The 14,002-nt window shown below is 33.8% G+C and overlaps 1 protein-coding gene across 2 annotated transcripts in view; it reads left to right on the top strand.

The window, feature by feature from the left end:
* Positions 1–14,002, top strand: part of LOC118185994 (polypeptide N-acetylgalactosaminyltransferase 16-like) — a 104,588-nt gene that overhangs the window by 51,547 nt on the left and 39,039 nt on the right. The window contains exon 2 of one of the 2 annotated variants that reach the window (XM_035355974.2): positions 8,521–8,693. In XM_035355974.2, the coding sequence (XP_035211865.1) occupies positions 8,521–8,693 (173 nt within the window). Of the gene's footprint in view, positions 1–8,517; positions 8,694–14,002 lie in introns of both variants that reach the window. The other variant, XM_035355973.2, reaches the window with a different exon arrangement.

Below are 14,002 nucleotides of genomic sequence, written 5' to 3'. Positions count from 1 at the left end.
AAAACAAAAAATAGTTAGACAACACATAAACTCGTAAACAAAAGAAAAACTAAAATATTTAAGGTCCTAATTCCTATGCTAGTCTTGTTTTCATTCACAATCCTCATAATTTCTGTTGCATAGCTGTTCAAGAATTTTCTTTTTTGAATTACCTTCTTTTCATTTATTTTTCCAAATCTCGTCCTCACACTCTCGGTCAGTTTACATTATTCCATAAAATGAGCTGCATTTCCGTACTTCCCACAAGCCAAGCATTAATATTCAACGGTATCTGTCTCTCCCGCCTTCTGCATACCTGCGAGGTGTAGCGATCGAAGCGTATTCGAGAGGTCCATGGTTCGAGTTCAGGCGGACACAGTGCCTCTAAGGTGGCGCCCGAACTAAAAAAGATGGTGGATGATGATTCTTCACCACGAGGATTTGGCGATTGGGACCCCTAATCCCCAGACGCCCTTTAACTCTTTGGTTAATTATGCCAAAGCACACTAGGGGTGTCTGCCTAAGGAGAGGGATGCCTTCGTAGAGGACTTTCTAAGGCAAACTAGCTCTTATACATGTTACACACGGGGAAACCACGAAAACGCCTATGCAGCTAGTCCGTTTGCGGGATTCGAACCTCGGACCGAACTACCAGTATTCAGCGACTTTACTGCTCGCCCGCTGGTGGGCCTCTTTAACTCTTTGAGGGGCAGAAGACAATTAATTTTTTTCAGCAAAACTCTTAGTATGAACGAAGTGACTTCATTCTTTCCAAGAAACAACCAATTCTTAAGTAATTTTTTGTTGCCGAAATAGGAAACAGAAACTTTTGACACTTCAAGTTAATATGCCTGACGTCAGGGTTTAAATTTAATAGTGTAATATTATAACAACTTTTTCTCAATGCCAATAAAGAATTAGCGTGGCAATAACATACCGTGCCAATTATCTTAATCTGAAACAAAAAAATGCCAATATCAGCTATTTATTTAAAATGCTGCCGTTAACGAAACATTTTCGACATGCAATGATGTCACACGAAATCGCGTGCTTTCTTCAACGTCTGAACATGACCTTAAATTTTGTAATCTTCTAATGTTTATTTCAACTTTAAACTTTGAATTCTATTTCATAATGACAATTTCAAATGTTTAATTTTTACAAATAATAATGAACTCAAATGCATAAACACGAGGGTGTCGGGGGACGATTACTCGAGTTTTTTCGAAATTCACTGCAGAAATTGCTTTTCACTCAAAATTGAATTGGCTAAAATGCTTCATAGGAATAAGTTCTTTGAATATCAACATTGGTTCATAATCCCTTCTATTCACGGAAATATTTGGCCTGACTTGAATTGCCGGTTTGGCTTAGCCTTAATGCTCGAGTAAAGACGAAACACCTTCGTATTTATTTATTAATTATTGTTCATTGAACGGGAATTGGTTTGTTTTCCCCTTCAAAAGTCAACTAATTTCCGATCAATGTCAGCGATTACATGCATTTAATTTCATTCTTGCCTTTAATCTATTCCTTTTACAATTGAAATTTTGTTCTTCATGATGTTTTAATTCCAGTCTCCATTAAAACATTATTAACATTTTACTTTCAAGTTACTTCAAAACATCTTTCAAAATATAACTTACTAGTATGGATTCACTCTTTTAAGATAATTCTACTTTAATTAAACTTAGGAGATAATATAATCAATATTCTTTAGTAAATAAATTATTATTAACTTACTTTGCAGCAGTTGCGCAAGTAGTAGTAATTTGTTTTCGCACTAAATGAATTTAAGGTCACAAAAATTTTTTTAAGGCAAAAAATATCCTAATATTATTTCCGCGCAATATACTGCTGAAAAATTAATGAATTATAGACAAAATAGTAAAAATTTAGAAACTAATTCACAAAGACATGACATTTAAAACCAGTAAAATTCTAAAATTTCCTAATAAGAATGTAAAAAATATCAACTAATTGTTTTCAACACAGAAATCCCGGAAACATTGAATTTCATTTCTTTCATGACTTTGTGAATTAGGCTCTAAATTTCTTACTCTTTTGTCTATAATTATATATAAATATATAAATACGCTTGGTGAGGCTTGTTGCAACGAAAACAGAGTTGCACACCAACATGTTATAACAGTCCCATACATAAAATTTTAACGATCTACGGGTACTCATTTTTGAGTTATGCAAGATACATACGTACGTACAAACGCCTGGAAAAAATCTCTTCTAAATCCATTTTACGATCCATTTTGAAAAAAAAAAAAAAAAAACTTTATTCTATCCGTACAGATGTTACCGCAAAAACGTCATTCAGATGAATTCGAGAGAGATTAAAATAGCTATTTTCGTTGAAATATGATACCCGAAATTTTTCGCCATTACAATACTTTCTATTCTTCATACAGGGAAGTAAACATGGTACATGAGTAAAGGAATTCCACAACCATTAATTAATTAAAATAAATAGCGAAACTTCTAATTAGAATGTAGAGGCATTAGGTATTTTTTGAAAGCAGAAGAGATTTAAAATGAGCAATGCTCTCACCGGGACTCGAACCACGGACTTCTGGAATACCCGTCCAACGTGCTGACCACTACACCACGAATGCATGCTAAGAAGGCGAGAGAAATACCTTATAAGAATTCTAAAACAAAATTTACGATTAATGTAAAAAATTTAAAAAAACGCAACTCATCAAACAATTTTTTTTTGTGGGGACAATTTTTTTTTTTTTTTTTGCTGCGCAATTTCTATGGGCAGAAGAAGACTTATGGTACCAGTAATTTTAATTAGCAATTATGAATTGGTGTGACCATTTTACAAGTATCCAATTTCTTTCAAGAATACATCTCAAAAACTGTTCCCTTTTCTTTCTAATGTTGTTTGTTATACAAACAGAAGAATCTACTTGCACGTACTTGAAGGCTACAAATCATTTTACTTAACACTTCTGCCCTGATATCGTAAATCAATCAATAAAGCTTTCAACGAAGCGTATCAAACGCGCGTCTCAAACATTTTCGTCTCAACTTAAAAACGAGAAAACTGTTTCTCTTGGTAGCTTATGTTTTGTGTTATTTTGTGCAGAGTAATCAAAAGAGTTATCTAGTGTTCATATATTTAGTAAAGAGGCAATTATTAGTCCGAAGGTGCATTGTCCTTGAGGGCCTGGCCCACCAGCGGCCGAGCGGTAAAGTCGCTGAACACTGGTAGTTCGGTCCGAGGTTCGAATCCCGCGAACGGGCTGGCTGCATGGGCGTTTTCGTGGTTTTCCCCATGTGTAACGTGTATACGAGCCAGTTTCCCTTCGAAAGTCCTCCACGAAGGCATCCCTCCTCTTAGGCAGATAGCCCTAGTGTGCTTTGCCATAATTAAATACACACACACCTTGAGGGACTATTGTTTTCGTTTTGAGATTTTGCGTCGAATAAATTTGAAAGTCCGTTTCACTTTCCAAACTATTACCACCCAATATTATCGCCCTATATTATATTTGAAGAAATTAAATAATGAAGAATCTGCATAATGTATGTTTCTCGCATTGCGATAAAACAACCGTACCTAGAGCCATAAAAATTTTAATAACGTAATCTTCCATAGAATATGGGCATTTGCAATCCTGAATTTTGGAATTTGTTTTGTTATCTATTTCATACTTTAACGAATATTTGATTAATAAACTCAACGATTTCAAAGCGAGCAGTGGAAACGTTGTACAGAAAAAAACATTTTTATTTCCAGCGCGCGAGAGTGTGTATCGGAAATTCTAAAGATAGGCTCAATTTAAAGTTATTTTGCAAAATTGCTTTTGAACTGAATTTGATGGTTTAAGTGCGAAGAGCATGATATTTAATAAATAAAGGTAACACACAAAATGTTAAAAAAAACGCTCCTTTGGTCGTAATTTAAAATCTGAAACCTTTCAGATTATTTTTTCTTTTCATTACTTCAGTTGTCTTTTACATCCTCCGTTTTATAGTAACTCTGCTGCAAAACAAATTTTCTGCTTAATAAACTGTATAAATAGGTAACTCAGAAATGTTTTAAACAGAAGTAAATGATTCGCCCTGAAACAACCGTTTGATATATATATATATATATAACTAGCCAAAGCATCAACCTTGTGTTTGGCGTAAATTTAGTGAAGCTTCTATCGTTTTCGAAGACAAACGAATGGAGTCCCTCTTCTTCAGGAGAAAAGAAATGTGCAAGAAGGTTTCACATACAAAGTATCGAAAAGGTTATTGCTTTGCTAATTGTATGTTTGTCTTTGGCGTCTTTCTTTCTTGCAGATTTCTTTGCTCCTGATGTAGAGGGATCTGTACCTGTTTGCCCTCGAAATCGATTGAGTTCTTCACCAAATCTGCGCCAAACGCAACATTTACTAACTTTATCTTTCACAAAATTTACTATACTTCTGTTTTTAAAAGAATGATAATTGCTTATATTTAAACAATTAATCATTTAATTAATCATCAAAATTAAAGGAATTAAGAAAGAAATCTAAATCTAGCAACTTCAAAACGTCGGACTGCAGTCTAATATCTAAAAGAAAATTTAATTAAAATAAAACTTAAAAAGGTACAAAATTAAAAGACATTAAAGAACAAATTTCCACTTTTTTTAAATAAAAATAATATCTAACTTTGCTAAAGCATAAATCTAAAGCTTTAATATTGAATATAATCAAAATTCCATCAAAAATATTGTTTTCAATTTTGCAACCTTGAGTCTGGCAACGATAATGTTTAAAAATTTATCATGATCGTTAAAATTTTTGTTTTACCTGCAAACTATTATAGTGTTATGAAACAAAGTAAAGAATTTTGAAAATGATCGATTACAAAATGTTATTAAAAACCAGCAATTGTTTCAAAATACTGCTGAGACTTCAAGGTACACTATGCGGGGGGAAAATGGCACAATTCTATATCTCCTGTTTTACTAGATCGATTGTCGAAATTTAACTGGCGTTTTCCAAGTCTCGAAAGCGCGACTTAGAGTATGTATAAAATTTTTATATAGCATTGTTCTGATATAGGTATTTTGACACAAAATCGGACTTTTCTGAAATTAGTTTCCAATGTTTTTTCATATTTCGATTTTACGACTCAAATTATGCCAAACTGCCAAGTTTTGTAAAAATCGCAAGAGTAGTTTTTAAAAAATTAGCTTTCAAAGTTTTAGCTTCTCCATGTTAATGCTAAATTATAAGAATAAAAGATGCTCTTTAAATCATAACCATTAAAACGTCATGAAATGTCAAGCACCTTTAGTTTGTACAGATAGTAGCGGAAGCAAAAATATTTCCTTATTAAGTGTAAATACATTAATTATAAGTATTTTAAAAATATTCAAAATACATCCTTTAATTTTGGGCTCTCTTTCATGTATAAAATTGCAATTTTGAATTTCCAAGCACTCTTCGTGGAATTATGTGATTCCACAAGGCACTATTTGGGAACATGTTACCGTAAAATATATCAGAAAACAGCGTCTTCCCTTAACTGTGTAAGCTTTATTCTATTAACCACGACCTGCATCTTTTCTTCCTTAAAAATGAGTCTCTCCCCCCCAAAAAAAAACTTTTCCCTCTCCCTTTTTTCAAATGCACGAAGGAAAGAAACATCTTCTTCGCCAGATATTAAAATGCCTCATTTAAATAACAACTTCACTCCACTGTTGTTTGTTACGGGATTTTCAACGCTCGATTTAACGCAAAGCAATGCACGAAGAATGAAAATTTTCCTTTCTTGCGCAATAAGCACCCAACACATCTAAATGAGACTTCGCATGCTTTCGTTTGTATGCTCACTTGTTTCCCTTATCTCCTAGTGACGCGCCATATTGTCTGGAAGGAGCCAGATGCGAAAGCAACTTTCAAAGGTCATGACACTGACATCTTTCTTTACATGTCATTTTCTTGTGTTTGTATTCAAGCGTTGAAAAGCTAAGGATGGTATAAACAAAAAAGAATTTTCACCGAAAAAGGATGTACAGGATACAAAAACAACCAGAAGGAGAGAAAGGGACAGACAAAAGCGACATTCGAATCAAGCCCTTGAACTTGCAGGTGAACACTGCTCTGACGAACATCATTTAATAGAAATGAGGGAGAAAAATAACATTGAATCAAAGAGACCGAAAATCAATCAATTCCAGTTTTTTTAACAACCTTTTTCTGTCTCATTAAGCGATAAACATATATGTTATGAGGTTATAAGGTATTTTCTCCCTTCCCCTTTTCAGCATGCCTTCGTGGAGTAATGGTTAGCACACTCGGCGCGTATTCGAGAGGTCCAGGTTCGAGTTCCGGCGAGGGCATTGCTTATTTTTCATGATCTGCTTGAGCAAACAACAAACAAAAAAGACTCTACAGGGTAAAACAATGATGACTGTTTTTCGTGCGAAAATATTGGATTGTGAAATATTTGTTCAAGAGTTGAAGCTGTCAAAAACGGAAGAAGTATCAAGGGTTTCAGTGATTTTATTCAAAATAGAATTTGTGCTGTAGTCTCAAGTGAATTGTTATTATTCTGGAGAAATTTACTTATGGATTACGAGTTTTGTTGACAGTATTCCTGAATAGATTTGTTTGATTTAGCTTATGGCAAACCACACTAAGACTATCTGCCTAAGGGAAGGGATGCCTTCGTGGAGGGCTTTCTAAGGGTTTTATGAGATTAAAGCTTCGAAGGCTATCTGCCTAATGGAAGGGACGACTTCGTGGAGGACTTTCTAAGGGAAAATGGATCATATACGCGTTACACATGGTGAAAACCACGAAAACGTCCATGCAGCCAGGCGGTTCGCCTAGTTTCGAACCCAGGTTGGAACTTACCAGTCTTCATCTATTTTACCACTTGGTGGTCATATTCCTGAATATAACTTCTGTCAGTGGACGACTATTTATGTTAGCTCTGCTGTAGTATGACTATTTGTATTAGTTTTACAGTAGTGGATCTCGTGCTACAGTATTATAGATTTCCATCATGCCTTTTCAGAATTTCATCTATAGGTATAGGCACAAGTGAGACACCAGAGTTTCACTATTATTCATACAGTCCCACTTCCCTAACTGTGCAGCTCTCCACCAGGTTTGATGAAGAACACCCTAGGGGTCATTGTAAGGGCCTCTCACTCCTCATCTTCTACCACCAAACCTCTCAAGAGAATTTTCGGCTGGCCAGTATTTTGAGTGGCTCCATCCCTCTCCAGGAATTCAACACCGGCTCCTTGCTAAAGCAACCAGCCTCGCTAATCACTATACAGATCAAGGCTGCTGAATTTTATCTACAGGACATGAATTTTATAGTTTACAAAAGGTAATTGCAATGAGAAAAAAATTGGACTTATTATTACCACTACCGCTGTTATGTTTTCGGCATTAATATTAATTTTATAGAGTTTAAATGAGAAAAGAGTTTAAAAGAAAAATTCGACATTATTGATTAAAAATTTAAACTTCCAATGGAATACCGGTTTTAAAACGATGTTTGAATGGTCCGATCTAAACTTCGTTTGTCTGCAAAAGATACCGAAGTCGGTAATAATGTATTTATATTCATACGTTTTTAATGTACTAAGATAAAACACTTAGAAATTTGGCACTGAAATTCATTTTAATTAAATAAAATGGGACAAAACACGGATTAGATGTGAAAGTATTATAAAAAAAATTACAACTTCAACTATTAGATCTTAAATTTCAGTAAAATCAGGATTTAATAATCCGACTGTTATATGTAGAACTAATTTGTGATTTAATAATTATCCATTTTAACTTACTGTTTTAATAAATATGAGATTCAGATTGCCAGACTCAATTTTTTACGTTTTAAATTTTAAAATCCATTAATTCTGGGAAGTTTATTCTTAACTATTATGAGCCCAAAGGGCCGTTAGACCCAAAGGGCTATTAGTCTCAAAACGGCATTTTGCGTCGTTTCACTTTTCAAACTGTTGCCACCGAATATTATCACCCTGTATTATATTTAAAGAAACTAATGAATGAAGAATCTGCATGAATGTTTCTCGCATTGTGAAAAACAACGGGACCTAGAGACGTCGAATTTTGAATGCCGTAGTCCTCCATTCGAATATGGGCGCTCGAAAGCTCGAATTTTGAATTTCAAATTTGTATTATTATCTGTTTCAAATTTTCTAAAACGTGAACGAATTTTTGATTAAGAAACTCAACGATTTCAAAGCAAGCTAGGACAACACCGTATGGAAAAAAATATATATATATTTATCTCCAGCGCGTGAGACTGTGTATCGGAAATTCTAAAGGTATGCTATTTTTAAATACTTTGCGATACTGCTGTTGAATTGAATTTCATGTGGTTTAACTGCGAAGAACGTTATCTTTAATAAATAAAGTTAACACACGAAACCTTAAAAAACGTCCTTTTGGATGTAATATAAAATCTGAAAGCTTTCAGATGTTTTTTAATGTTCAATTTCATTTTTATTCATAAGACCTATTAACTCATTCGTATTTTCTTTCTTTCTTCCAGCAGTTCCTTCCAGTCAATTTACAGATGAAGCCCATCACCCTGGCCTTCGATCACGAAAGTTATATCGCAAAGGAGAAACATACCCAGAAGGATGGTTTCGCCAAGCACGCTTTCAACTTTTATGCGAGCAACTCTGTAGCTCCAGACAGAAATATTCCAGATTCTCGCCACCCCAAGTACGTTGGTTATTGTTTCAATTATTTCCTTGTGATTTATTAAACCATGATGTTGCCTAATAATTCATGATGTTAACAACCCAAACAATCTCATAAGTTAAATAGCATTATTAGGATATTAATTTTTATGGGACGAACTTGAGAGAAAGGTTTGAGATTTTAATGACTTCCAAGTCCAGTTTTACATTATTTTTCACTGCCGTTAAAAACAAACGCGAGTAACGCCTCAGAAAATTTACAAATCGAGCCAATTGATTTTCATTGTAATGTAAACCTTATTCAAATATTTGAGGATTGAAAATCGATTAACCTTTCTTCGCATTTGTCAAAAAATAAATGTCCTCAGTTACGAATTTTTGCAATAAGAATAATCGCTTTGTTTGCGAAGTTATCTGTGTGTGAGAGTAGGTTTTGACGCAGTTGAAAGTAGTAAAATATAAGTAAAGAAAAAATCTTAGCTTTCAGATTTTATATTATTTCCCAAAGGGGCGTTTTTTTAACGTTTTGTGTGTTACCTTTATCTATTAAATATCACGTTCTTCGCACTTAAATGATAAAATTCCATTCAAAGGCAATATCGCAAAATAATTTAAAAAGAGCATATCTTTAGAATTTCCGATACACAGTCTCGCGCGCTGGAGATAAAAGTGTTTTTTTTTTTTCGTACAGTGTTGGCATGGCTCACTTTGAAGTCGAGTTTCTTAATCAAAAACTCATAAATGCTTTAGAAAATATGAACTAGATAGAAAAATAAATTCCAAATTTGGGCTTCCAGATGCTCATATTTGGGCGGAGATGTACATTATTCAAAATGTGATAGTTCTAGAATCCGTTGTTTTATCGCAATGCGTTTAACATACATTTATACAAATTCTGGTACTTTTCCGTTTCGGCGGCGCAAATCTCGCCAAGCAGACTTGATTGGCGAAAACACACAAGATACACATAAAAATTTTTTTAACAAATGTTAGTTTTAAGAAATTTTTATTTTGAAGGTATAAACATTTTAATATCGTTCAAAATTTTGGTAAAAAAGCCAATAAATAAAGACAATAAATTTGTAAAAAAAACATTAATTTAAGAATTTACTATGCTTTCATGGTACAACATCCTGATTCGCCGGTTCCTATCCCGAAGTGATCTCATCTCACGTAAACTACGCTACAAGAAACTAATTCTCTCAGTAATTATCTACATTAATTTCAAGTTAAATCTTAATTTGGAATACAAGTTTAAATTCAAGAACTATTTCATTTCGTACGAATAGCTTACTGAGAAATTATGTAAAACCGCAGTGCTTTACTTCGCTAGTGCATTCTCATTAGAATGGATGAATTTAACCTGTGACTTGGCCTTTTCTATATTTTCGCCATCGGGTGAGCGGTGTGATTGCATCCTAATTGACTTAATTACCGCCCGCGAATGGCCATAGGGCATAAAATTGAACTTAAAACTTCTATGGTAAAACTTCTATGCAATTGTATGCCAGTATTGAAAGAAACAATCAATCTGATACGAAATGGCTGCGACTTGTTTTGAAAATGAGGAGTAAAAGTCTACCATCGAGGATATTCCGTTTGGCATCGGTTGTGCCATTATTGGCGACTTTATCGCCTGCGCCGGCAAAACGGAAAAGTACCCAAATTCTTCAGTATTTAATTTTGTTAAATATAACACAGGCGATAATATTTAGGAGCAACAATTTGAAAAGTGAAACGGGCATTTAAAGTTTTCGACGCACCATGCCAAAACGAAATTTATAGGCCTTGTGGGCTAACGACCTTTTCGCTTAAAAAAATATATTGTTGCGTTATTTTTTTCCTTCTGACACCAATTGTTACGTTATATCCTTTCATCACGTTCGTACCGGGTTTGTAAATTTGGAGTGAATAACGAGGACACTTGATGAAGTATAGAAACACACTTTATTAGTCAGTATTGTCAGGACAGCTCCAAAACACGTTTTACAGTCGTCGATCAACTACTAAAACACGCTGAAACAATTAGCGACACAGCCTTCACACTGTCAGGCAGTAACGGTGGAGACAGCTTCCTGCAAAGCACCAGAGTACAGCTCCTGACTCTGCCTGGTCGTTCTCGGAACTCCACGTTCTCTCGAGAATCTCCACGCTACAACTCGCGATGCACTCGACGACACACGAGCACAGCTCCCGACTCTTCGGTTCAGTCGTTCTCGGAGCTCAACACGCTCTCTCGACGATGCACTAACCGTGATACACTAAGAGACTCCTTCGGTGCACTCGACGACCCACTCGGCACTCGTTGCCCGGTTGTCAACTGGATCGACACCGCACGGCTCGCTAGACGAGGCACACTTTCTGAAACACACTAACTGACTGCGGACCAGCAGGGTTTATATAACTTTCGGCTTGTGTTCGAGAACATTCTGGGCTAAACCGGTAAGAATTCGTTCCAGAAAGTTCTCCATCCGTCCATGGCATATCACCAATTTTGTCGCCAAATGCCGAAAAAAGCACAGTGATATGATGAAAATCATGTTTGGAGACCATGTAGTGGAACATAATTTAATGTTTCTATATAATTATTAAGATTTCCTATGTGGCAACATGTTTGTTTAATGTAATGTAATGTTTTCAGTAGTTATTAAGATTCGCAACAACGATTCGAGCTAAAAACGTCGTTACTTGGAGTGTTCCTTGATAAGCGTTGCGTAAGCTTTATTTCTTAAAAGTTTGTTATATTTTTATGTAAAAAATAAGTAACATGTTGCAAACAAAATGCAAATTGTAAAAAAAAAAAAATATGCTTTTTCTTTTAAGACCAAAATAAGCCTTTATTTCACTTACAAAATCATCAAATCTGATCAGTTTCGATTTCGCTTATTCATCAAATCCACAACCATTTGGCGCCCCTCTGCCAGCGGTGCCCGGGGCACCATACACCCCCTGGCCCTCCCTCCCTCGCTACGCCACTGAACAACGGTACCTAGAGCCATCCAATTTTGAATAACGTAATCCTACTACGAATATGGGCATCGGAAGTCCAAATTTCAATTTTTTTAATAGATTTCGTATTTTGTAAAACTTTAATGAATTTTTGATTAACAAATTGAAGGATTTCAAAGCGAGCCATGGCAATGTTGTACAGAAAAACATTTTTATCTCCAGTACGCGAGACTGTGTACCGGAAATTCTAAAGATATGCTCTTAAATTATTTTGCGATATTGCTGTTTTGAATTGAATTTTATTGTTCGAGTGCGAAGAACATGGAATTTAATAAATAAAGGTAACACACAAAACGTTAAAAAAACGCCTCTTTAGACGTCATTTAAAATCTGAAACCTTTAAGATTTTTTTATTTATTTAATGGTTAATTCAACGTATTAGAATTATTTTAAATAAATATCGATCTGAGCTATCAATGCATTTGAATCGTAAAGTGTAACCGGTAGAAACTTCCTGCAAATACTAACATTTAAACTTCAGTCCGGAAACAAATATAAATTGGAATCTCTTCCTTTGTTTATAAATATTTAGTAGATAAAATTTCAAATTTAGTTTAAAAAAGTTTGCTTTAAAAAAAAAAAAACTTTTTATTTTAATTAAAAAAATATGGCTGGGGTGTAATTTGAGTTTGAGATCACTGACGTAATATATCTCTACTTTATTCTCTTCCTTAGAGGCGGGTAAAACCAGTCTTTGATGAGATTAGATCAGAACCTTTCACTCCTTGAACTGAATGGGTTCTTTTATACGACTCGCCTCTCACTAACAGTAACTTCAATGAACAAAATCGACAAAGGGAAGTGTTGAACAATGATAGAACGAAGCGCGAAAAAAAAAAAAAAAAAAAGAAAAACGAAGAAGATGTGTGATCAGAAGAATCAACTTAACGGGGAACCGTCAGTTTCGTGGATTGATTTCTTTCAGTTGTAATTTTGAGATTCTTTAAAACGTCCTTTCTTCATAGAACTGATAATAAAATTTTGTAATAAAAAATATTCAAAAAATTCGGAAATCGTAAAAATTTGATTCATTTTTAATATAGGAAGAGCACGTTTAATATAGGAATGCAACATGCCTATCATAGTGACCTTGAAGGGTTAGGATAAAAAAAGGACTAGTATAAAAAAATAAGCACTTTGGATGTTCTAAAACACAAAACGACTTCTGCTGCAAACACTACATTTTAAATATGGAATTCGCATCTGCTTCGTATTGAGAAGCAAGAAAATGTATCCATGAATGTAAAAAATTTAAGATATTTTCTTTCATTACGTAACTGTCAAGAATATGTGCAACCAGTAACTTGTAAATTAGAGGATTTTAAATCCAATGATAATCTTTTTAATATCTCTATATATTTTGCTATTTATCAGAAAAATTTTCAATAGCATTTCCCATATTGAAAATATTTTTTTTTATTTATGGAATAACTGCTGAAGCAATTTGTAAAATGTTCATCCAAAAGACAATTTTTGTACTAATTTCATAATTTAAGAAAATCAAATTTTTATTTAACATCTTCATACAAAATTTTATAACATGAAACGGAAAATTTTCATAATAAATATCTGATGTGTACACCACATGACTTCCTTGTACGGAATATTAAATTATACGCATTTTTAGCTGCATTTCATTTAAACTTATATCCTCTAATTTCATTCAGGATGTATTTCTTCAATGAATTCAGTTCTCACTCGCGACAAGTCATAAATACGTAAAACCTCAAAATATATTTATTAAAAATTGGAAAATATAGAAAAATATAAAATACCAAACACAGTTAAAACTTTTTTTTTCTTTTTTTAGGCAAATTTCTCGGTGCACAAAATTGAAAGTTTACTTTTGTTTCCACTCTGCAAAAAGACACTTGTAAACACTGACTTAATTCACTATTCTTTAAGTTTCAAACATAAACAAATATGGCTGCTATGCTAAACAAATTAGGTTTAGCCGCACTTAGACAACTTTTAAAGTATTGATAATTCTACAACTATTGGATGTAGATTAACTAAAGACATAAAAACCTTAACTGTAAGATATGCAAAACATAACTCAATCATTTTCAAAGCAAAAAACGTACAATTTACCAACATGTAAGAATTTTTAAAAAACTGAGCTCATGGAGCCGAATAACAAGAGTTCCTTGGAGATGGTACATGAAAAGATTTTTTAATAAATTATATATATTTTTTGGTGCGGCAGATTGTAAACCAAAAAGGGAGATGCATAACTACATATTATAACAGTCTTATATACAAAATTTCAACGTCCTGAACTACTCATTTTTGAGTTATGCGAGATACATACATACATATATA

This window comes from Stegodyphus dumicola, chromosome 9 (assembly GCF_044657685.1).
Source record: "Stegodyphus dumicola isolate Sdum_Otavi_A_Nest chromosome 9, ASM4465768v1".
Lineage (NCBI taxonomy): Eukaryota > Metazoa > Arthropoda > Arachnida > Araneae > Eresidae > Stegodyphus > Stegodyphus dumicola.
The sequence above is the reverse complement of the archived record's forward strand: the minus strand, read 5'-3'. Positions and strand labels throughout refer to the sequence as shown.